Here is a 26225-nt window from a genome sequence, read left to right on the forward strand (position 1 = left end):
CATGAATGTTTTCCTTGACTTCGATTAAAGTGGGACATTTTGGACTTGTCATAAAAATGCCATTAAGTTTAATTACACTGTGAAATGGTTTTGTTAATGGTGTCATAATGTGGTGACATTTCCTGAGAAAAAAATGTATCAGACCAACAGGAGCCAGTTGGACAGAGATTACAGTACCATGGTGGTTTTCGTGCCATGTTTGGCTCCTGGATAGCTCCACGGCTAACTGAGCTAACTAACTAAACTCCAGCTACACCAGCAGACAGCAGTTAGCCTACTTTAACGATAAGTAAACTAGCTAACTGCTGTCTGTCCATCAGCTAACTCTGTAAGCTCAATCATCTTGGTACTGGACAAAAGCACTTAACAGTGCAATAAAACTTAATGACATCTTTATGACAAGTCCAAAATGTACCACTTTGCACGAAGTCAAGGAAAACATTCATGACATATTTATAATGGTCTCATGATAGCCAGTGTAAAAACCAGCCGCATGTGACATATTGTTAAAACACAAAGTTAGACACTTTCTTTAAGTGTGATTAAGTCAGGTTGTCCTGACAAAGTCACTGACAGGTTATGTTGCCATAACAAAGGCATCTCAGACAATGTCAACTTTGCATTAAAAATTACATAACTGACCAAATGACAGAGTCAAAAATATTCAAAAAATGTTGTATTTTGTTTTCAAATTCCAAAGGTGAATGTTATCCTGATGAACACCACTTCCTTCTCTCATCCTTCACTTACCCTCTACAACTTTCCCTGTTTGTTCTGCCGCACCACCAGGGATAACCTTGGCGATGTAGGCTCCAATCTCTCCTCTGCTCCCCGGAATCTCCTTCCCACCAACCACACGAATCCCAAGTCCGTTGCCTGAGGGAAAAGTAAACATACAAATCCTAATTAGCAAAACCGTGATAGGAAATGATTGTGTGCATAGTCGCTGTATGATGTGTCTGTGTGTTCCTGTGTGTGCCTTACCTGACACACTGGTGTCCTTCATGTCTCTCTTAAGCTTAATGCGAGTGTGAGGGAAGGCATATGGAACCAGTTTCATCTGAGAGAGATTTTAGGGAATTTACAGCGTGAGAAAAGTAGGTTTCCTTACAGAAGACATTCAGCAGACAGCATAGTGTCAATTTAAATGCCATTAGCTTGGATCTCACCTGTCTCCTGTCTGACATGTTTCCACTCTGCGGATGTCCTTCTCTTGGCTTATCAAACCAATCTGTGTCCTCTCTCCTCAAGTGGTACGCTGGGCAGGGAGAAGGAGTGGTTAAAATCCATGTACCCACAAGCACACACCTAATATATACCTGAAAGCTTGATAAATCTCTGCATTACACATGGTAATGACAACTTGGGCAGAGATCAATCTTGCAATCAAGCTTTAGTGAAAGGTTTCTAGTATGCATCGCAAAGTTTGTCACACATCCATCCCTGTTTGCTTGCTCAAATGTAGGAAGATCTCTGATCTGTCCTGACTGGATAGGTGAAAGCAAAGAAGTATAACCTCAGTTCCATCCTATCCGTACCGTCTGTGAGATCAAATGATCGCTACAAACTCTGAATGAAGGATGAATCATTTTTAAGAGCATTTTAGGTTTGGTATGCTTTTGATACCATACAATGCTCCCTGTTTGAGTGTCAGGGCTCCACATTTTCATAGCTGCTGTATATGAAACAATGTTGAAAGAAGCCCCAGGAAACTATGTTTTATGATATTAAATAAATTCAGTCAAAACATTGTGGGTTGGAGTTTTCCAAATAATAATAATAATAATAATAATAATAATAATAATAATAATAATAATAATAATAATAATAATAATAATAATACCCAATTTATATAGCCAGATAACTAACAGTTTTTGTACTGTATTTTTTCTTGAGGAAGTAATTTGAGGGGTAGAGGGGGAGAAATATCTCCACGGTATTTAAATCTTTCAATTCCACTTGAAACTCATAGTACACACTGTAAATCATTTTAAGCTTGTCCATCTTAAAAATGTATCCTCCCCTGCTGTCTTAAAAATGTGAGTTAAGTGAACATGGGCAGAATAATGAGTTTAAGTGGCCTGAAAATAAAAACTAAAATATTTTAAAATGATTTAACTTAATATTTGCTTTAAGTTACTGAAAAAAGTTTAGTTGATACCACTACATTGGAATGACACAGTGATGGGATCAAAAACTATATAATGTGAAGTGGTACTGTACTATGTGAACTAATTTATGAAGTACTGTAAGTGCAGTGTGCCGTGAACCACCTGAAACCATCTAGACAGCAACTAATACATCTGTAATACCTGAAAGACAGTGGATGTCTTGTGACACATTTTAGAATTATTATTGCAAAGCCCAGAAAACTTGAAGTATTGTTAAAGTAAAAATAATCTAGAAAAGCCATGGAAACGAGGCATGTTGGTGGGAAATGTTCTACATAGAAATGTGAGTCATCACTTTGGTGTCCAATGCAATTGACTGTCACTAAGGATAGAATGTGCACAGGTCTGCCAAACGTCTCTTTGTATTATCAATGATCTAAGTCCACCAAGGAGATGCAGCAGTAATGATGAAGAGAAAAGCCGATGACCATTTATGCTGAAGGTAAATGTTGCCTGTTATCTACACGTCTTGAATTACTTGTGAACTCTTAGCAGTTCTTATCAATATTAGTGTTTTCAGAGTTGGAGTGGCAACATCGACCTTCAGAATTCTCTACAGATTTGGAGGAAATGCCTTAACATATTTGCACTGAATAGCAATTCAAACATATGTTTGTGCTAACACTTAAGCATGATCACACAGTATACACGTGATTTTTTTTGCAAAAGTGCATGAACATGAATACTGGGAATGGGTCTGATATGCTTACAGAACCACCGTGATGTGCAGTCATTCCAGAATGATGTATAACTGAAGTTACTACAGCAAAATGACACATAAAAGATATCCAGTGTCACTGAGATGGGGTTCATTTGAGAATGGATCAGATATGTCAACTAGAGATCTACTAAATGACATGTATCGTGTACTATTGAGATGTGGGTCATTCCAGAATGAGTCTGGTATGTTTACAAAAATCAACCAGAGACGTGGATCATTCAGAACCATGATGTGCGGCATGGAGGCATACAGTCTCTACTATAACTACATGGAAATTAGGATGCTGTCTCACCTTCTATATTCCAGTTTGGGCCTCCAGCTGGGGTACAAAGTTATATGTTTTTTTCAGAAATGCGTTCAACATATTGTCATTAATCTAACAAACTACAGGAACTGGGCTAAGACTAGATTTGTATTGTGAGTATACTTCAGCACATGCACTGGAAGCAGTAGTCAATGTAAGATACATGCTTGAAATTACTGCCAGTCTGACATTACTTGCCTGTCAGACAGTTTACAAATTTAAGAAGAAGCATTGTGAAACACATATAAAACACATTTTAGGGAAAAAGGCTATCTATCAATTCATGTAAGACTGAGCCATAGTATTACCAGGAAAGTAAGGGGTGTTATCTAGTACTGTAAGATACTCTACCGTGTCTGATACTTTCATGAAAGATTCTGGCATCATCTCTGTTCAAAGCCAGCATGGACTCACTTAGTGCTGTAATCAAGGCAGATGGACACTTTTACATGGGGTCAGGACAAATATCACCTTCTTATCATGAATTTAACCATACTAATCTTTTAAAAAATGTCCAAAAACAAAGCTAAAGATGCTAAATATATTTGTACTGTTATGCATTGTGATTTATCTGATAATCAGTGTGAAAGACTTGAAACCCTCTTAAACTTAGTTTCAACCAAACTATTTTACTGCAAAGCCGTGTTGCTGTAACACGTGTAGGGTGTGTCTTGGCATTGTCTTGCTGAAGTAAGCAGGACATCTCGAAAAAAAGACAGTCTGGATGGCAGCCCCTCAGCATTAATGGGGCCTCCACAGATGTGACAGTTAGCCATGCCATGGGCACCTCCTCCCCCTCATTACAACACATATGCTAGTTTTCTTTGACCTTTTTATGGCTTTATTGATATGACAGGAAATGGGGAGAGAGTGGGGGGAGATTACATGTGACAAAGGGCCACAGGCTGGAGTCTAGCCCATGTCCACTGCAGAGGAGCCATAGCCTCAATACATGGGGCGAACCCTCTACCAACTAAGCTACCTGACCACCTGGTTTTTAAAGTTAATCTGTGGTCCTTTCTCTCTTTAGTCCAAAAAATGTACAGGTTTTAGAACAACATATGTTCACATTTTCACGTCCCTGCTTATCTCAGCAAGACAATGACAAGACACATTCTGCACGTGCTGCAACAGTATAGCTTTGCAGTAAAAGAGTTTGGGTGACACTACGTTTAAAAGGGTTTCATGCCATTCACATTGATTATCAGATAAGTCGCCATGCATTACAGTAGGAAATATGTTTAGCATATATTTGTTACTGTTATGCATTGTGACTTATCTGATAATCAATGAGAATGATATGAATCCCCTTAGTCTCAACCAGGCAAGTGTTTTGCAAAAGCCAATGGCCTTTAAAAATGTTTTTTTTTTTTTTTTTGCAGAGTTTAAGTTTACTTTTTTAAACTAAATGCATAACATACTGTATCTAATTAAATCTAAAGAATAATGGACTATGTTTTCATTTGGCATATTGATATCTACAGAAATGGATTCACATAACCTAAAGGAACACTACCAATCCCACACTTACAGATATGGGGATAGTATATGTCAATATTTGCTTTCAATCACTAGGGGACATAGACATCTCACATAGCAATGAGACATCCAGAGCAACAACCAACAAGCAGAAATCATTCACTTTATTAAGATGGAAATGGAAAACCATATTGCACAACATGCAAGGATGCAAAATCAGATACAGATAGAAAATTAAAGATATATAAAAACAAACACAGTTAACACAACACAAATGAGACACAATATTATGATGTTAATATAATTTTCAATAGTATACATAACTGCATGGCAGTCCTTGAGAGAAAGTCCTTGCAATGCAGTATGGGTTGACATAAAAGGTCTTGCCAATTGGATTACTTTTAGATTGGTAGGTGCCAGGAGTTAGAAAGAAGTAACTACACAAAGTGAATGCCTAGACTGCACTTGCGGAACACTTACAGTAAGTACATTGAGAGACCATGATTCAGCAGTATTCCTGTAAACTTTCTGCTGCTAGTTGTTCTCCAAAATAGCTGAAAGGGTGCCTTAGAAAAGTAAATATACTTCTTTCTGCAGGGATGACCTACTTCTCACAAAGACACGGTTGGTGGGGAGGGCTGGAAAAACAGAGAGAGAATCCCTAGACACCCCTTGTCACACCTTGATGTAAAAGTGTTCTGCTACAGGTTTCTACAGCTAAGACAGCTTCCAGATGGTGTCTACAGCATCTTAAGCACTATAAATACCACGAACCAAACATTTTGAAACATATAATCAATATATGAATAAGTCATGTATATAATGTGATCTACGTTTATGAGGCACTTTACATATGGACATATGAATAAATATTCTATTTTATATTTTTATTTGGTATTTGAGACAGACTTACACTTTATACATTAATGGGATCTTTTATTTTGTATGCAAGTTTTTTCTTGGTATCTCATTTTAAAATATTAAAAAAAATAAACTCTGACATTCTAGCCCTGTAAGTTTGTTTCTGAATAACCAATCATATGTGCCATTATTTGCCACAACCTCTCTTAAAATAAATATTTATGCAGGAGTGAATTCTCAATAACTACCATGCATTCACTGAATGCACTAATGTAGATGCTTTCACTAGGGTGACTGTAAACCATGTATTGTTTAGATTTTCTATAAATGTTAAGCTCTCACTAAGAATAAGGCAGCCATAATGTGGACAACATGTATGAATAAAGTTCAAGCCCACAGATTTTGTACATACCGAACCAGTTTTGTGCAACGATTGTGTTACCACAGAGTTTTAAAGGTAAGGATGATTATGTAAGTAGAAAGAAGTAAAGACAATGTAAAATAAACAAAAGCATGCTAATGAAATCACGAAACAAACATGGATAGAACTGATAAGTGACATACATAAACTCAGGCCATTAGAGTATTATGTATAGATATTATTTTCAAAAGAAAGGAAATAGCATGCAAACATCTAATGTGACATTTACCGTGACAGAGGGAAATATAGTAACGAACAACCAACAACAATTATCTGGAGAACTGATGGTTGAGAAAGAGCCAGTTAATGCACAAAGTCAGTAAGACCACTCAGCATTAGCATGCGTGACAAGCAGGTCCACACAGTCAAGTTGCTGCAACAGTCTCAGGCTCCATTTACCTTCGCTGTCAGACATGGCGCCTTGCAAGTCATCCATGATGAATGCGATGTCTCGATCATAGCCACGTGTCCGAGATTCCTCCCTCATATGTTGCTGTACCTCAGGCAGGGAATGACTAGACCCAAATTGGTCCCTGGAGTCAGCAGAGATGGGTGGGAGAGGTCCAGCTGAAGCTCTAGCCATACCCATAGGCTGCCCCACTGGGCTCAGAGGACTCTCCTCTTCAGAGTTCTGAGCCACAATGGGGATACGGCCCCGGCTTTGGCTAATGGGTAAACTGGTTGGCTTTGCTCTGGCCACCCCAGGGGCAAATGCTGCATCCAGAACCTCTCCTTCTGTTTTCAGTCTAAGTGAGGAGCTGGACAGGTCCCGTTTGATAGATAAATCCAAGCCATAGACTGAAGATGGGCGGGAGGAGGGGCGTGATGAGGGTCGAGAACGAGTGCCACTTGGGTAGGTGCCATCATCCTGGACAGTGGTCCTGATAGCAGATCCCAGTCCAAGGGACTGCCCGAGATTAAGAGAACCAGCTAGGTTGGCCCCTAGGGAGGAGCCCAAATATTTTTGCTGCTCTGACAAGTTCTTTCTTAGTCCAAATGTAATTTCATCCTGAAGCAATCTAGCTGTGGCAGCCAGATTGGTCACAGAGGAGGCCCCAGATCCCATGTAGCTTGCAAAGTCTGGCTCCAGGTCCCTACTCTCCTGGATTGGGGAAAATTTAGTGATGGCCTTGGGGTCTATTAGCGCCTTTTTGTTCTTCATCTGTTTCTGATAAAGCACAGCTGCTGGGAGTTGCTTTGCAGCCTGTTTTTCAAGAGTAAGCCTGCCGATGCTATATTTTTCTCCTTTAGGAAAGTGTCGAAAACTGCTATCACTGGGGAGATACTGGGGCAGGCCCAGACCTGTTAAGTGTTCAAGTCCCTCAGTTCCTCGCCTGAACTCCTGCTTGATCTGCTGCTTCAGTAGCTTCAGCTCATAAGGCTCCTCCATGGTATCATCTTCCCCTTTACTATAACCCTGAAGACGAGTTGAGCCTAAAAAATCAGCCACCTAAAAGGGAAAAATGATATGCCAGACATTGAGTGTTTTCTCAACAATAACGTGTATTTAATTCACATAATAACAAATGCATTTTATGTGCGTTATTTACTCCATCTCAATACTAAGTGATAATAACATGTATACAGAGGTGGCAAGACTTATCTTTCTATTTGTTTTTCAGCAAGTAGTGTTTGCATGCGGGTTGTTGCAGAGGGTTATTAATCTAGTCTTCCAAATTTGTATTGACATATGCAGAGTGTGTAAAGGCTGAACCTTTAGGAACAGATGGCAAATTTTTATAGACAAAGGCAACTGTTTAGCCAATACACTGTACAGTATCAGCACATTAGCTAAAGCTTTGTTTTGGTGGTACCCATTTTGCTATTTTCTTAAATTTTCAAATTTTGTATGTGACAGATTTGTAAAATTGCTTCCTAAAAAGCAAAGACATGAGAAAATAAGGATGCTAAACTAATGTAACAGTATAGTATTTACCTCTGCTGTGCGCCTGACCTCTGCTGCCCTGAGTAGTCGGTCTGCCTTGGATAACTCCTTATCAGGCAGGTTGAATCCAGAACCCAAGCCGGTGTTGCTCAGCCCCGTTGAGCCCTTGGTGAGCTCCCCTATGTCCTCTATCAGCACATAGTTCCTGGCATTGTGGTGGTCAATATCGGCATAAAAGGAATCAGCAGAAATGCTAGACATGGGACTAGAGGCCATACTCCTCTCTTCTAGCCCTAGCCTCAAGTCCAAATTGCCATACTTGCCCCCTAGGTGAGCCACCCCATAACCACTTTCTGTGGAGGTTGGCACAATGAGCAGAGGCTGGTTGCGCATGACTTCATAGTTGGTGGTGATCTTAGGCTCTAAATCAGACAGAGTGGTTTGACGTTGCTTTCCTTGCTGCAAGAGCAGAGCATGTTGGAAGCTGCTAGGCTGAGACTGGGCATGTGAGAGGGATAGGGTTGGGTAAGGAGAAACCTGTTGGTGGTAAAGGGACTGCTGCTGATAAAGGTTCTGCTGGGTGTAGTGGCTGGTTGTTTGGGTCTGGGGAACATATTGGGCATAATGAGAGTAGGGGCTAGTTAGTGTGTTGTACTGGGAATCAGCTTCTGTCTGTGGGGGGATGAACTGGTCAAACTCCGACTGGGGAGCTGTCCGTGGTCTCTCCAGGCCATCACCCCTGGCTTCTCTGATGTTGCTAACCTCACTGTCTGACATGTAGTCTCTTTCCTCTGCCACCCCCTGGAGATAGGCCCTCTCTCTCTTCTCTCTCTCCTTCAGCAAGGCTTCCTTACGGCGGTTGATACCCATCTCCAGGTACCTACAGTAATCAGAAAAAAGGGTACATATTGCTTTACAATTTTGGCACTAGCAATTTTATGAACATTGCCACCAAAGAGGCAAATAATGTTCCGGGTTCTCACACATTAGTACCTTTTACTATGTGTGAGTGTGGAGATGTCTCACTGAGTGATGTCAAGGCAGCCTTTTAGCCCATAAGCTATCAAAGTAAGAGGGGAATCATGCACATGAATTAGGAATAATAATTGCATGAGAGGGATGAATGCAGTGATATTGGTTGTAATCAATACATGTCGAATTACTTGGTTACAAACATTACTTGTCTGAGTTAATGCCACAGGGTCAGAACAAAAGTGCAAGCCTGTATGCTGAATTGTGCTGATGTTAAATCTGTCTCTGGAAAATCTCACCGTAGCTTGGCGTCAATCTCCTTTTCCTCCTCATCAAGCTCAGCCTGTTTCTTGCGAAGTTTAGAAGATTCTCTCTCCACCAGATCAAGCTCCTTGTCAATATCTTGCAGGATCTTTGCTCGGGCCATTGTTGTACTACGGGCAAGACGGCGACGAGCAGAGTTGGTGCTGTAGCCTGACCGTCCTGTCAGAGAGTCATCCTCGGGAGGGGGGTCTGGTAGTGTCCGCTTTACCTTCTTACCTGTACTAGAGGGAGAGCCTCGGCCCTGGAACATAAAATCATATCAGAAATTCAAGCAGTCATTTGGTCAGTCATGAGGATAAAAAAACCACAGAATTATCATTTCTGAATACAGCTGCATTTTTTAGATTTAAATTCTGCTATGACTTACAGAATAGCTGTCTACATAGTATCCACTCATCCTGTCTTCAGTGGTAGGACTAAGGGATTTAGGATCAGATAGAGACTTCTGACCAGCCTTTAATATCCGAGGGCCAGAGGAAAATCTGGTTGGGTCAGCAGTCAGCATTCTCTGCCCTCCAAGTGACTTTTCCGGGGATAACGGTGAGACTTGGTTGTAGAAGACTTTGGTCTTAGAGGGGACATCTGCTGTCAGGTGTGTGCTGTAGCCCACCTCAATGGGTGTGTGCCTTCTGTCCGAGTCTGTCTGGCAACTCAGACTGCCACCTCTCTGAGAGTTCTCTGGAGCTGAGATATGCTTGACGATTTCCACCTTAGTGTCCATCTGGACATTGGGTCGTTTGATAGTTCCTGAGTGGTCAGTTTGGACAGATATCTCAGCCACCGTCTGGATAGCAATGCTAGAGACCTTGGAGCCATGTTTCCCCTCGCTGCTATGTTTTCGAGAACGTCGCCGAGCTTTTGTGGGAGCATCCCATTCATCTTGGTCTTCATCATCAGTCTGAGCTGAGCTATCAATATTTCTCTTACTCTTCTTTCTCCTTCCTACATGCTGCTTCTCTGCTGAGTCTTCATCATCTGTCTGCACTCCACTATCAATTATTTTTTTCCCTGTGTCTTGATCAGCTTGAAGTTTATTTACTAGATTAAGCTGGTCCTGTCTTTGCTCAAACTGAGTTCCACTAGATGGAATTGCAGACTCATCTTTGACAGGCCAGTACTGGCCACTGTCCCCGACCCCTGCATATTTAGCATCTAGGAGGTTTCCTGTGGTACCAGTGCTACCATAGTGCTCATCTAGCTGGCGCTGAAGTTGCAGTTGGAGTTGTTGGATTTGCTGCAACTGCTCTTTCTGCTGGGCATAGGTCTCCTGCTGGGCCACCATGTGGGCATGGTGCTCTTCCTCTTGCTGCAGGAGAAGCTGCTGTTTCAGAGCCTGAAGCTCCTCAAGCTCCCTTTGGACCATAAGCTGCTCCTGTTCACGGTAACGCTGGATCTCTTGCCTCTCCCACTCCAGCTCCTCAGCGAGACAAAGCTGCTTGAGCTTCTCTAGCTCCAGAAACTCTCTTTCCATCTGATACTGGGCCATTTTAGTATTATCTAAACCAGGGAATATTGGAGAGGAGGCTAAGGCATCCAGAGAGGCAGCAATTGCTTCCAGGGTGGTGTCTGAGTACATGTCTGGATAGCCTGTTATGATATCAGCCAAAGCAGTGGGTAGAAGCTCCTTAGGTATCACAGTGTCAAAAGGAATTATCTGTCCCGGGTCTGTACTGGGAATGAAACCATATGGATGTGGCAATGACTGGTTCTGGACTGTTGATGTAGGTGTTAAGGTAGTGCTAAAGATGGAGCCTGGTTGAGTTGTAATTGCATATGTGGATGGAACTGGGGCAGCAACAGAGGAGTAAACTATTCCATCTGAGGTTCTTAGAACACTATTAACACCAAATCCAGCTGCAGGGACCTGGGAGTATGGAGCAGTAGTCATCCCAGGGTAGCCTCCTGTAGCTTTGCTAGTGTAGTCTAGAGCTTTACCTGCCACAATCAAAGACATAGATTTTACTTAATCAAATATATTATAATTTATAAACAAACATACTATACTGTAAATTACTTAAGGGTCATGCAATTTAGATCTTAAAAGAAGACTCCTATTGGGCATGCATATCTGTCATTTTGGCTAGCAAGATGCAAAACCAAAATATTGAGGGAGCACACGCAGGCAAACACATGCATCTGTATGAAGACAAAAGAAAAAAACAAAAGCAAGCAGGTGTTAATATTTAATGGAGACATTCATATTAGACACCAACACAAAATTAAACAACTTAAGAAAAGCATGAAATAATAAACTAAAATGGAATACAACCACATGCATTGTGAGTAAGCAAATTTTTAAACTTTAACAATACAAGTTAAAAAGCAAAGCCACTTTTGTAAACAAACATTTCAAAACTATTAAATCAAATGCAAGCCAAGAAAGCAAGCATAGAGGATGATAATAAAAAAAATGCAAACATGCAGAAACACGTCCATACTCACCTGCAGAAAGTTTGGCAGCAGTGAGATCTATAGCGCCATCTGCAGATCCACTGAGATAATCATGGTCATTCTTGGGATCATAGGAGAAAAGTCCAACCTCTGTCAGGTTGGTCTCAGACATTGAGGCTTTTATACCATTCATGCCTTTGATACCATACAGTCCAGCATTATCATATTGATAGTGGTCATCTCTATAGCCAAAACGGTTGTCAGGCTGGGTTGTAACTGGGGGCTGTGTTCTGCAGCTTCCTGTAAATGGCAACTTGTAAATGACATCACAGCACACACTCCTCCTTCCAGCTGTAAGGTCAACTGGAGTCCCATCATCCTCCACAACTGTGGTTACCACTCCTGGGCTTGTGGCAGACAAAGCTACCATAGCTCTCACTGGTCTGTAGTTTGACAGATCCATAGCCCCTGTGGCCTCTAGAGAAAGGACTGGACCTCCATTGCTGATTGCTGCTGAGTTTGAAGTAACTGGCTGCTTGCCTTCCGCGGAGACACCAAAGGAAAGATTAATAGGTATGTCTTGATCTGTGGATGCTACAGCACTGACTACAGCCTGGGTATTCACAGGTCTATATACAATCTGTGCCAGTGGTTCAAATGGTTTGTATGTAGTGAGAGGCAGTGGCAATGACGTAACAGGGCCCTGCAAATCGAGTGGTTTCTCTGCTGGGGTGTTGTTGTATGAGGCAATGGTGGCTGTACATGTGACAATTGTGATGCTGTCAGTCACAACAGACAGTGTTGTTGCAGGGGTGATCTCTGCACTAAGATTTACAATCTCAGGCTGCACTGCTGTTATTTGACGCCCACTAGAGTCACTTGAAAAAGACTGTCGACATGACTCAGGCGGTGTTAGGTCCATGCCCTGTTCAGTCATCTTTACACCAACCTTCATGGTACGCAAATCGATAACGTCACCAGGGTAGATTATCCTACCATTCTGTTTTGGCAGAGGTTGGACTTTAGCTACATCTGGTTGTATAGTGATTGCTACACTGGGTGGAGGAACCTGTGGAAGTCTTTCATGGACAACAGAAACAGTGGTCCTCTGCACCTCAGTGGTGACCACCTGAGTGACCAGGCTAGGCAAGCTTTCAGGAGGCTGGCCTGAGGTGGAAATTGAAGAGGAATACATGTGACTCATGCTAGAGACCACCTTTTCTGGTCCTCGAATCTCTTGGCTCTCAATAGACTCTTGCTGAATTTTAGTGATGGTGACTGGAGCCACAGATACACCTTGTGGAATGTCCTGTGCAGTGGGCACTGAGGTTCTCCTGGTGTATGCCTCAGTGGTTATTATCTCCAGAGGGCGATCGTATTCTGATGAATAAGTTAATACCTGTGGTCTTTGTTCTGTAGAAGGAATAGATCCTCTCCTGTGCGGGACCTGGACAGCATGACCATCAATAGGAATATCTCTTTCAGCTGGCATGTTTACTACGTGTGCCACTGGTAATGGTTGCTGCATGGTTATAGATTCTCTTCTGGTGGCAGCAAAGGCCTCAGTTGTAACCACCTGTGTGGGCATTTCATACTCTGTGGGATAGGTAAATATCTCACTTGTGGTGTATGGTGGCTGCACTATGGAAGATATAGATGTCCTCCTCCTGCTTGTGGTTTCCTCAGTTGTAATAACTCCAACTGGCATCCCAGCCACTGCCTGAGGCTGCATCACTGATGATGGTATTGGAGCTGTTGTCAAATCAGCATCCTTTGGTATAATCTCTCTAGGTGTTTCACATTCAGGCTGCAATGCTATGACCTCCAGTGGTGGTGCTGAATGTGACATGACTGAAGATGTAATTGCTCCATAGTCTTGTGGAATACAAGTAACATGAGGTACTTCTGGCTGTCCTGCCATTCGTTGAACTTCAATCACATGAGGTGATGGTGTTATATCACCAACTGTAGGAGTTGTCAAGCTAGCAACTGTAGTTATTGGCATTAACTTACTTACTTGGGGTGGTGGGCTAATTTCAACTACTACAGGGACAGGATGAGGTACTGGGGATACTGTTGCTACTCCTGGTATTTTAACAGCAGAGTCAGTTGTAATAGCCTCTGTAGATAATTCAAACCTTGTAGGAAGGGTCACCACTTCAGCTACATAATGTGGTTGCTGTGTGGATACCTGCTGTGCCACTAAAGTTGGAACTTCTAAAGGTGGTATAGTTGGTGGCACTGATGGGAGCTCAGAAGTGGCGTGAGTCTTGTTAAAACCTTCAACCATCATAACTTGCTGCTGACCAGGAATTTGATGACTCACTCCTGGTATTGTTGATCTTAACTCAGTTGGCTCGGTGAGAATGACATCAGCAGGCATATCCTGTTCTTTTTGTAGCATTTCTATTTGAGTTGCAACTTGAGGATAAAGAACAGTTGAGGGTACTGCAGTTGGTCTATCTTGGGGAACATGTGCATTTGAAGGTACCTCAGGCTGCAGTGGTATAGCGACATCTGTCAGAGGCTGTGGCTGGACAGGTACAGTTGGTATTGGGGGCTGAGAAATTAGTGCTTCAGCTGAAATCTCTGGTGGAATTGTCATGGCCTCTGTGGCTATGTTTGGATGTTGGGCAGCTGATGGTATAGACTGTGCTCTTGCTGTGGCTTGGACTGTTAGTGGTTGAATAAGAATCTCTGGCTCTGGGGGCATTGTGATGACCTTAGGAGTTGTTTTAGGTGGTGGCAGTGGCTGCGTAATTGATTGTTGTTGTTGCACATATGGTTTCTTAATTGGAGGAAGCACAGTTTGTGCCTGAATAAGTGTGTCTTGACTTGATGACAAAATGATGCCATCAGCCACTGATTGTGGTGGCTGCACAGAGTCTCTCCTGGCTTGCACATTATCAGCTAGTACCTCAGAGGATGTCACTTGCTCGACTGCCACAGTTGGAGCAATGGCTATTGGAGGTGGATGCCTTACAGAGGGGACAGAGGCTCTCCTAACTGAAGCCTGTGCTGAGAATGCCTCAGTGGGCGTTTTCTGCTCTGAAGGTGTGGTCCTTACCCCTGACACTTTTGTTGATGGGATGGAGCCTCGTCTTACAGGTGCCTGGACTGTTATGCTCTCTGTTGGTGAACCAGGCTCAGATGGAAGGGTTATCACAACATAGGTTTGCAAGCATTTGGCATGTCTGGGAGACAAAGGTGACTTAGGAGATGTAGCACCTGACTTAGACTCCACAGGCCGTGTCAGGCTAAGTGACAAAGCATTTGGTGGTTCTTTGGTCCTGGGCAGTGTTGCAGCTTTGGGGGCCATGGGAGGAGGTGGTTTGACACTCTCTCCTGGCTTGTGGCTGAAAACCAGTCCTGCTGGAATTGATATAGGCTTAGGTGGTATGGGTGGAGGAGGTTTGGCGGTTTGACTCGGGCCAACTGCTGTAACAAAAACTTGTGCTACTGTTGCTGCAGCTGTTGTCACTGCAGAAGGAACTGGTGGCTTTGGATGAACAGTGGTAGAAGGTGGTGGAGGTGTATATGCTACAGGTATTTCTACTGTGTCAACTTTTGTCCCTGCCATAGGTTTAGGTGGAAGTGGTGGAGCTGAAGCCACTGCTGACACCTTCATGGATAGTGAAGCTGTATCAGTGATAGGTATATTTGAAGCAGGGTGTGTGGTTATTTGACTACTTTGTGGCAGGGAAGGAGTGGAAACAATTGGCCCTGTGATAGCTATATCCTGTGGGATTTGTCCAAGCAGAGATATGTTTTCCGCAGTGGGCACTATAATGACTACATGGCCTTGTCTGGTTGGGGTCACCACTTGAGGTACAGCAGCATTGTCTGGTTGTATTTCCTCCATTCTTGGCTGTATATCCACAGCTACAGACTGCATTGGCTGGCCAGACACTGTGGTTCCCATAGCTACGGTGGTGGTCACAGTGGGGGTAACATGCTGAACAGTCTTTACAAGTGGCAGCTCTGTATTAGGCTCAGGTAATGACACTGAAGTAGACCGAGGGGGAGGAGGGGGTGGGACTTTCTTTTTGACTATGGTCGTCGATGCTAGAGCTGGTGCAGGCACCTGAACTGTGTGAGCCGGAGTTGGTACTACTACTGGGCTCATAGATGGGACGGCTGATTGCACAGGGACTGAGTGTACCACTTTGGCTTGGGCTTGAGCTGGTGTAGTTACAATTGCTGAGACTGGTAATGGAGTTTGTGCACAGATTGGAGATGTAGTTGAAACCAGATCTGGCATCTGGACTATGACTGGCCCAGGACCTGAGGCCGGTGTGACAGAAGCAGAAACAACAGGGGCTGAAGCTGGAGTGGGGACTGCAACAGGTCTAGCAGCAAATTGGGTTGTAGGTTGAACTGAAACAACAACAGGTGGTGGACTTATTGCTGAAACCTGAATAACACCTGGAGCCTCAATAGGCACCTGAGATGGAGATGAAACCAAGTCTGGCATTTGAACTACAACAGGTACAGGAGTAGATGTCTCCGCTCGTGTTAGAGTTGGGGTTTCAGCTGTAGAATCCTTAACTTGAACTACAGCAGTTGTTTGAGCTTTGGATGGATCTGACACCACATCTGGTATTGTAACTATAACTGTGGTTGGAGCAGGATGATAGGCTGAGTCCCCACCAGATGGTACTGCTGCAGTTGTGACAGGCGATGGTGGCGAGATCTCTGGAGGTGAGGGGGTTACAAATGAAGCTGGAGGTGTTGGTGTAGACAGTGGAGTTGAATCTGGTGAAAGAGGTGTTTGAGCCTGGAATGAGGATGAAGATGTAGCATTAGAAGCCAAACTGGAATCTGGAGTGGCTGGTGAAGTTGGAGGTGACATTGGTGATACCGGGGAAGGTGTAGTGGTTAGCTCTGGGGCTGATATTGGAGTTGGAATAGGTTTAGGCTCTGGGATTTCACAGACCACACAGATAGGTTCCATCTCAGTGGTTTCAGACAAAGGTGGGCTTATTGATGGATCTTCTTTAGTCTCAGAGTCATCACTGGGTGTAATATCAGAGGAAATACCAACACCATACTCGTCTGCAAGACTGTCATCCTCTTCCTCCCCAGATGAACACTGGGTAATCTTGAGGTCTGGAATGGGGAACAATGCCTTTCTCAGCGCAGGATCTTGGGGAACCATAGGCCTAACAAAACCTATACCACTAGGAGCACTGGGAACAACAGTAACCTCAGAGCGCTTAGGAGGTGCAGAGGGGCGTGGTGGAGCTGGTCGTTTCTTTTTCTTCACTGGCAATTCACTGGTTATTTCAGTGCCTGTTAGAGGCATATCAGTTTGTACAGTGGGGGATGTCTCTTCTGTGGGTATGGTCACCACACAGGTCTCAGCAACCAAGGGAGGCACAGTGACTGAAGCCCCTGATGAAGAAGATTCCATGGCTGTCTGGGCCTCCTGAAACTCTTGCTCTATCATCATCAGCTCCCTCTTTTTCTGCATCATCTCCTCATAAACCTCCTCTGGAGACCTGAGTTTTTTGAGAGATTCAGAGCCAGTATCGAGCTTGAGTTCTTCCTCTTGAGAGTCACTCATCTTAATTTCAGGTTCCTCAACTAAGGATTCATAAAGATAGTCTTCTATTGCCATTCCTCCATAGAGGGGCTCAATATCAGGAGGACTCTCCCCTGGGATAGCTTTTGTCTTCTGAATGATTTCCTCATAGGCTTCTTCAGCACTCTTCAATGATTTTGTTACAGTATCCATCTCTCTGAATGGATCAGAGGGAGTGTATGGCATCACTGTTGGTGAAGGCTTACTTCCTCTCTGTACAGCTCGCCTAGCATCTGTTTCTGATTCTATACTGGGAGAAAACTCAGAGCCAGATGTTCTACTGGTTTCATCCACGGTGACCTGTCTCAGATCCTCTGTGGAGGAAACATCTTCAGTTGGAGATAGTGATTGGGCATGGGCCCTAAATTCATCTTTGTCTTTCCTCGACTTCTCCTCCTCCCTCATCTTTTCATCCTCAGAGGAGTCAATGGTAGGAAGAGGCTGGGTTGGCTGTCTGTGTTTGCCTTTGCGATGCTGTTTGTCCCCACTGATTTTCCTGTGACTTGGGCTGCTGTCACTGTCCTCCTCCAGAGATGAGGCTGATGTAGGTGAAGATCCTGGAGTGAAGCTCGATGCCTGAACACTAGAGGATCCCTTTGATAGGGATTCTGTGATGCTCTCTACTTCTTCATCTGTGCTTTGTCTCTGTCTCATGACTGGAATAGCTTTCTTGAAAGTTGTGCTAGGCATTGTTTCAGGAACATCTTGAGTAGTTTCAGTGTCAGTTTTTGAGATGACTTTTTTCTTGGCTGGGCTGTCTTCTTTATCTGTGCTACTTTTTCTAGTCAACGATTTGAGCGTCACTGAAGAATTATCAAGCTCAGTCTTGATAGCTTCCTCATTTGCCAAATTCTTTTCTTTGTCATCTTCTGAAAGAGACATTTCTTCTTCATCACCCATTCCCATTATCTGCCTGCGGATGAACTCTTCATCATCCATATTGGAGTCAGCACTTTCAGTTTTGAGGTCCTCACTGCTGGATGAAACATTAGTTACCTTCAGCCTTCTCCTCTGGACTTTAGGTGAGGGGGAAGGTGTGAGCTCACTTTCACTGCTCTCATCCATTGCCTGGAAACTTAAGCGCCTCCTCTCAGTTTTAACTTCCTCCTTTACTGGTATTGATGAATCGGTATTTATATCATTTTTACTTGTATCACTAACCACCTGCCCTTCCTCCAGTTCTTGTGACATGGGCAGAATATGGGGTTGATTTTCATCATGCTCCACTGCTTTGAGGCTGCTTTCAGGCTTAGAATGTGCCACAGGGACAACTGTGTCCAGTTTAACCTGCTCAGTAGACTCCTTCTTGGTTTCATCTTGGTCCTAAAATTGTAAAAAAAACAAGATAACAGTCAATAGATTTCATCAGTGAGAGAACCAGGCTTTTTGCAACAGTCATCTTGTTTATACTTACAACTGTGGCATTTTATTAAGCAAATGGTCTAATTCAGTGGTAAGAGGCATCATTTAATCTTGCCTATATAAAATTGGTATGGTGGGTGAAATATCGCAGAAAACACAAACAAGCCAAACAAAATGAAGACCCCTCAGTGTAATTTAAATCTCAGACATTAGTTAAACGTATAAAAAGTCTGTCATAGTTTTTGGTGTTATTACACTAATTATATTAATATCACCATATGATGAAAATAAGGGATGAAGTAAGCTAACAAATAATGTGTGGGCAAATAATGAAAGTAACAAACAAAAATCTGCAATGTAATGCAGCAAAAACATACATATCAAAATTAATACTTGGTGCATTTTTTTCCAATGACAGTCAAACAAAGCAGCCTAAAAAGCCAAATATTTTTTACACCTAACATGGGGAATGAAAGACTTATTTAAACCAATTTGACCAAAGCACTTTTGGTGAGTTTTATTTTGTTTCAATTTCAAAAGAGGTGTATCTTACAGAGTTAACAAGGCAGTTAAAGGTCATCTCAGTTTGGTAAAAGAGAGAAACTTGAACTCATAACACATATGGTTCTATTTTTCTGTTTAATAAGGAAAATAATTGTGAGAGTATTTCCTTTCAGGACAATTTGTCAGTTCGTTTTGTTTATATTGACACAGTTCACACACATCACCCGCTTTCATCTTATTACATTTAGCTGTGATTATCTTTGAGTTGTTGTTTGTTTTTTGTTTTTTTGGGTTTCTTAGTATTTTTTGACTGACAGTGTCAGCTGGTTTGTAATTAAACTTCAATTTTGAGCAATTACTACTTCGACTCTGGAACCAACAACACAGCAAGATGACATTTTTGCTTGGTTATGTGGCTTACTACTCTGATGTGATTCATATTTGTCTCCACTTTTTCCTTTGTTTTACTTCCAGCTAACACTGTGATGTAATCATGATGATTATTTCATAGAATTTTGATTTTACAATGTTAAATTGAACATTTGCTGCTACAATAATTATTTTTATCATTAGGACTTACTTTTATGATGATATTCTTTGTGAATTCTGGTTGTGTCTCTTGAGTTGAAGTGACATCAGTGATCTTCTCCACCTGCTTAACAGCCGCTTCCTTGCTCTCAGCTGCTACGACTGGCTCTTCTTCCAATACCGGCTGTGGCTGTTCTAACTTTGGTTGCACTTCAACTTGCTGTATAGGTTTCGTTGGCTCTGTCAGTTTGATATTATCATCAGGCTGTACTTCTGGCTGTGTTTCAGTCCCTGGAACAATCTCAGCCATAGCCACCTCTGCAGCAATAGGGGGGGTGGGCACAACTGTAGCCTCAGTCACTGGGATGGAGGAAGCTGCAGCTACGCCTGCTTCAACTTTGACTTTTGAGATTTCCGGTTTAGACTCTTCCGTTTTCGGAAATTCTGTCACACTGACCTCCTTTTTCACTGCTTCTTCTTTATTGTCCACTGTTACAGTCTTGGGAACATCTTTGTTTGGCACTTCGACCTTTGGTGTTACTACCGCCTGCTGCATAGGGGCCATAGAGTCTTTAGTGGGTTCTGCAGTGGAGGCTGCTGAAGGTTGTTTTTCTGCTGTAACAGGTGGAACCTTTGTTGTTGTAGTCTTAAGCTCGACTGGTGCAGAGGCTGCTGTGGCTGTAGTTTCTGCCTTGACAGATGTAGGTTCCATCTTCTCTTTTGAGGTCGGAACCGTTGGTGCTACCTTGACGGGGGCAGGTGTGGGCTGTGACTTCGGGGCCGCAGGTGTGGGCTCTGCCTTTGTAGGGACAGTAGCTGGCTCTGCCTTTTTCGCTGCAACTGTGGCCTGGGTCTCTGGCTTCACAGAAGGCTGGGGCATTTTTCCTGAATCTCCCAACTGTCCCGACAAAGCCCTTTGAGTTTGGCAGTTCAGACACAGCCATTCCTTCTGTTGATCAAACAAACAATGTGTGATTAGGAGACACACTATCACAAGATTAACATGAAAACACCTTGCAGGCTCAATTAGTCCATTTTCGACCTGCTGTATATAACATAAGACTTTAAGTTATAATTCAGTTGATGCTAAATCAGCATTTTGCTGATTTCAGCACAGTATAAGCCTATTTAATAAATGAAAATAAGAAAAGCAGAGTCATGCTTGCATTAGCTGATCAGCTGCTTCATTAACACTTAATTAGCATTAAAAGCTTAGCTACCAGCTAACTAGTAACATATTCATATGGGTGGACAACACATGCGCTGATTTAGTAACCTGCTACTTTTCACTATTACTAAATGAATACACTCACGCCGGTGCTGTTTTGCTTCTGCAGCTCTCTCCACACCACCACCACCTCCTCCTCATATACAAGGTTTCTGGTATTGTTGTTGTTTAAAATTTCATGCTGTATTTGTTCAAAGCATATTAGTTGCCCCTACACAATTGCTTTTCCTACTTGGGTTTTTGGAGAATTCCTCCACAAAAGCAGAGTCCTTTTTGCCAGTGCCAACAATAAAATGCATTTGCTGATGTAGGTTCTGAATGAATTACAATTTTCTAAAAAACTACCAAAAGCGAGCACATTTGCTATTCAGTTTATGCCAATGAACTCATCCACGCGGAAATGAAATTTCTTTGTGTGTTAAATTGATATAAATAATAAAACCTGCACTGTGAATTCCTGCAGTGCATTTATTGTGTGTGTGCTGTGCACAGACATCACATTAGCCCAGCGTCAGCACTCTACATTTTAAAATGGTAATAAACAAAATTGAAAAAAGGTAACTGCAACTTTTAATTAAACCCTGTTTTCACTTCCTATTTTGTTCTGACTTACAGACATAACAGCAGTGACAAAGTGGAGGCACTGAAGCTCAACTTTGAAATAGAAGCAGCATTTTAATTTAATTGAAGATTGTTATATTGGTAAAAATCTGAGGACTGTAATGGTAGTTTTCATTGTAACATAACACTAACTGCTTTGTGAAGGACAAGCCTAATTTACTTGAATAAGACTGCCTGAACTCTTCACTTTGTGAAATACCTAAAAAAAACAAAAAACAAAAAAAAACTCCAGTCCAAAGACTACAGACACAAACAAACATGTAACAATGTAACAAAACTGTAAACAAAAACATAAAAACTTATTCCTTGTTGTCTGGTGTCTAGCCTCGTGTCAAAATACTTGTTATTTAATTTGTAAGTGATTATGGCTTCTGGGGAGGTTTTAAAGTTGAACTGATATGATATATTAATTAAAAAACACATAACTCTACAATGTGCCATGGCAGTGCAATAATAATAACTATGACAACATCAACTCGTAATTTCCACATTTTCAACTACCAAAGACATCTTAGATTTGTTATAGATAAGAACATGGTACAATACAGTACAGTCTCTTATGCTGAGTAATACCGTAGCAGTCAAAGTAATAGAAATCCAGTCTTCAAACTGCACTATCATTGCTGGACAATTCAAACATCCAAAACATTTACAGAGAAATATTAACCATCAAAAACACTTTCCATGAACGCTTATAGTAATATAAACATGCTCACTTCTATTGCACTCGAACTTACGGCACTTGTAAGACAGCAATAAAAATGCTTACCTTGCAATTGATCTAATCACATTTTATAAGCAACCCTATTAGTTTAAAAAAAGTAATCCTCTGAAGACATTCCTTATCACATCTAAGCTCCATTCATGGACAGTTAAGGAGGAGAGGAAGGCATAAGCTGTCAATAGATAAAACAGTGTCTGTAGCAACCAAGCAGACCAAATCACAGCAATGCGCCTGCCTCTGCAGAGCCAGGGAGAGCAGTTCTGATACACAGGACAGAGGAGGAGATTACATCGCACACATATCCTGTTTGTGAGACCATTAAGTTTTAATTGCTTTATCCATGAGATATAAGTATTAGCACCTATACATATTTAATACATCTTAATTATGAAACCACAATAGCCACATATGCACACTAATGTTTATGCACACTACAAACAAGAAATGTATCTGGATGTGTCTTCAAACACACACATTTTGTCTTGGAGATTAGCACTGACTCAGGATGCAGTGACGTAAATGAATACCACAGTTCATGGGCTCATGTGCTGAGTTGAGCTTTAGTAAGTGATGTAATCTACCCTCTGTCATACCCCGGCTTAGGCCCGCTTTTACAATCCAGCTGTGCTGGACATTTCGTTTTTGTACTCATAAACAAGCCTAAAATATCACACTGCTAAGACCTGTTGTGATCATACTCGGAATCAGAAAGACAAGGCTGGAGCGAATATTTAAAGGGAACTTGCAAAATATCATCACCACTTTCTTGCTAGTAGAGGTTATTATTGTTTGAAACTTACAGTTGTCCAAATTTGTTTACAGAGATTAAATATTTAGGAATTAATGTAAGCATACATGAAATGCAAATAGAGCATTGCTGAAAATATAGATGTTCATATTCTACCCTGAAAGTGTGGGCAGCAGCAACACTGCAAGAAATTAGCTGCATTGCTGTAAAATGCTTTCACTGACTGAGAAATATTAATGGCAAACAGAATTACAGAAAACGAGAACTGATACTCATATGCAGGATCTAATTTGATTGATACTGAGATACCTTTGTTCAGTCACTTGTGGTTCACTCAGGAACACGATAATCCTGTTGGTTCCCAACAATGACAAACAAAGCCTCATCAGCATAGTGCATGAAGCTGATAATCATATAAACCAATAAATCATTTAAACCTCAGTTTCATGTTATTTGATGCTCAGTCTCACACAGGATTACCTTTAAAGTTGGACAGTCAGTTACATGGATCCACATAAAAGCTAAATCGTGCTGAGGAGAGTTGCATTTTTTTGTACAAAGTTACATCAGTTGATTATTAAGACTAATCTTTTTGTTAAATGACAAACCTGTATGTCTTCTTACTCTACCTCAAACATCTGCCAACAATACAATTCCCACACACTCCTCTACTTGTCCTCCTCCTCCGCTGCCGTGCTTGCAAGATGTAATCACAGCTAACAAGGATTGTGTTCCTGTTGCATACATATGCTAATCAGCTAAATAATGTCACCACTGATGCCATTCAAATGATAAATTAGTAATCATAAATTTTAAGTCTTCCTACTTTTCTGATCATGCTAAAGACGCAGCAAAATGGCCTTACCACAAGCAGCTCATATGCACTGATGCTACCTTTATAGCTATGAAAAGAAATGGAATTATAGCCAATTAAATGTATGTAAAAATAATTTTGTCATTTGTATTTTGCCTGGCAGAACAAATAAGATGTAATTAAATACTTTAAGGGCTTTTGTGTGTTTCTAAAAATACTTAAAATATGTCATTTTACTTTCAAATAAGACACATTTTTATCTCCGGGTTTTAAAGTGCTTAAAAAAACTGCATAACAATTAGCCTAATATCAGGCCTTGGCTAAAAGCAAGTTAATATTGTGCTAGGAGTTAAACTTGGCAAGAAACCAGGAAAACTCACTACAACCACAGATTGTATATGAAATAAGGATTCAACCTATTTAATATAGTATTGTCTGTGGCTCATACTTACTATTTGGAGTGCTGTACTCATTTTGTGACACGGAATTCCATATTGCTCCTTTAAGGGCCGGCCCATATTGAGTATAGTTGTATTTTTGTAGTTTCAAATAACAAATGATTGTATTTTAATCCAAATGCATTTTTTTGTGCCATTATTATTTTTTATTTTAATACATTACATTACATTTCAATACATTTAATTAGAAAGTAATTCATAACAATGTATTTATGTCCATCTCTGATTTTACCTGCATTTTGGAGGAAACTATATTTAAAAACCTATTCCTGAACAGCCATGACCACAATTTGAGACAGCAATAAAAACAAATATAATTCTAGAAACATAATTACATTAGGTTTTCATATTCTTAACATGTTTATCATTGCATTTCCAGTAATCAGTAGCATCATAACAGTGCAACCTTAATTAATTTTGGCCACTGAGGATAACCGCACTCGGACATGAACATTTATTAACAAAACACAGGTTGTTAAGAAGCAGCAGGATTGTCAAAAAACACATTTGCATAACTCATTAAAATCAGACATCGTGGCCTATTCCCTGTTCAGCCTTTGCTTCCATCTAACAGAACAAACTTGAAAGGAGTAAGAAGTAAGACTGATAGAGAGGGATCAAACAGCAGCGTTCACAGATGGCTGAGCCATGGCCTTGCATTCCTGAGTCTCTCTGCTGGTCCACTGTATTCTCCCTTTCTCCTGCAATCTAAATATGGCCCGGCCCCTCACACCTCTCCAGGTGCTGATATCACACAGCCCCATGTTAACTGACCTCAACCCGAGTGAAGAACAGATGGACAGAGCAATTAGAGAGGTATGGAAATGAAGGGCTGCACTTCTGCATCACGCATTACCAAATGAACGCCAAACAAATCAGCAAAAATAAACATTTACACCCCACCACTGCACCAACCTTGCATCTGATATCTCATTTAACCTGCTAATTCTAAATAGGACTGAAAAGAAAAACATCTTAGTCAACAAAAAGACCTTATCCCATCACATTCCCCTCCAGCGCCAGTCACTGCCTCACCACCACACAGTCTCAGAGCCATGCATCAGAGCCACGGGCTTTGGAAAGTCGCCATCATCCTTTTGTCTAATTAAATCTGTTTTATGAGTAAAGAGCAGGAGCCCCAAGCAGAGAGCTGTGGGAGAGGCTGCTCCCCACGATTAGCCTGTGAGCTGGATTACCAGACCTTCACAATGACAGCAGTCAGGAAATTATGCTCTTGACACACAGGCGTGCTGCATTAGGCTGGATCTGCAGAGCTTTATTAAGAAGTGCCCAGTTCACTTTATTCAAAGCAAAAGGCATTCTGCATTTATGCAAGATCTTAGGAAAAACAGAGGTGGGAGCTAATTAAGTACAAATACTTGTCACTGTACTGAAGTAGATTTTTCAGGTATCTATACTTGTCTTGAGGATTTATCTTTCTGACAGCTTTTTAAATTTTGAGAGATTTAAGATTTTTTCATCGTGTTTCATCTTGCATCTCCTTTCACCTCAAAATAATGACATGAAAAAGGATGAAAAAGGTGTGATAAGATTAAAAATGATGCAACACAACAATGAGACGAAAAATTAAGTAACAACAAAATAGATGAAAATGGCATCAAAGACATAAAACAAAAAAGATGTAACAAGATGAAAAGTGACGTAACAAGCTGAAACAAGAGAAATACGATGTGACAATTTGAAAAATTATATAACAAGATAAAAAAAAATAATGTAACAAGATGGAAAAGATGTAACAAGATAAAAAATTAAATAAAAAGATAAAAAAAATGATATACCAAGATGCAACAAGACCAAAAAGATGAAGTCAAGAAAGATGTAACAAGACTGAAAATAATGTAACAAGATGACAAAGATAAAAATGGCGTAAAAGATATAACTAGATGAAACACAAAGAGAGGGATAGAAAAGGTGAGGTTCACTTAGCTTTGCACAGAAACAGCTGCTAGAAATGTCCTTCAGAGAGCACCTTTTCACTTTTACTTGAGTAAAGAAGCTGAATACTCAGTACTTCTGCCTTTACCAGAGTCTTTTTCCAGAACTACCTGTACTCCTACTGAAGTAAAGAACGTGAGTACTTCTGCCACCTCTGAGGAAAAGAACT

The 26225-nt window shown here is 41.4% G+C and overlaps 1 protein-coding gene across 1 annotated transcript in view; it reads right to left on the reverse strand.

Moving 5' to 3' along the window:
- Positions 1 to 26225, reverse strand: part of pclob (piccolo presynaptic cytomatrix protein b) — a 66899-nt gene that overhangs the window by 19344 nt on the left and 21330 nt on the right. Inside the window, exons 11-21 of the mRNA XM_084734960.1 lie at positions 19560 to 20456; positions 11581 to 18436; positions 9506 to 11073; positions 9114 to 9379; positions 7894 to 8722; positions 6357 to 7407; positions 3548 to 3616; positions 3185 to 3211; positions 1170 to 1258; positions 985 to 1060; positions 751 to 876 (exon numbers count right to left, since the gene is read on the reverse strand). Of these exons, the coding sequence (XP_084591086.1) occupies positions 751 to 876; positions 985 to 1060; positions 1170 to 1258; positions 3185 to 3211; positions 3548 to 3616; positions 6357 to 7407; positions 7894 to 8722; positions 9114 to 9379; positions 9506 to 11073; positions 11581 to 18436; positions 19560 to 20456 (11854 nt within the window). The remainder of the gene's footprint in view (positions 1 to 750; positions 877 to 984; positions 1061 to 1169; positions 1259 to 3184; positions 3212 to 3547; positions 3617 to 6356; positions 7408 to 7893; positions 8723 to 9113; positions 9380 to 9505; positions 11074 to 11580; positions 18437 to 19559; positions 20457 to 26225) is intronic.

The sequence above is a fragment of the Lutjanus erythropterus genome, chromosome 13, assembly GCF_056507025.1.
Source record: "Lutjanus erythropterus isolate fLutEry1 chromosome 13, fLutEry1.hap2, whole genome shotgun sequence".
NCBI lineage: Eukaryota > Metazoa > Chordata > Actinopteri > Lutjaniformes > Lutjanidae > Lutjanus > Lutjanus erythropterus.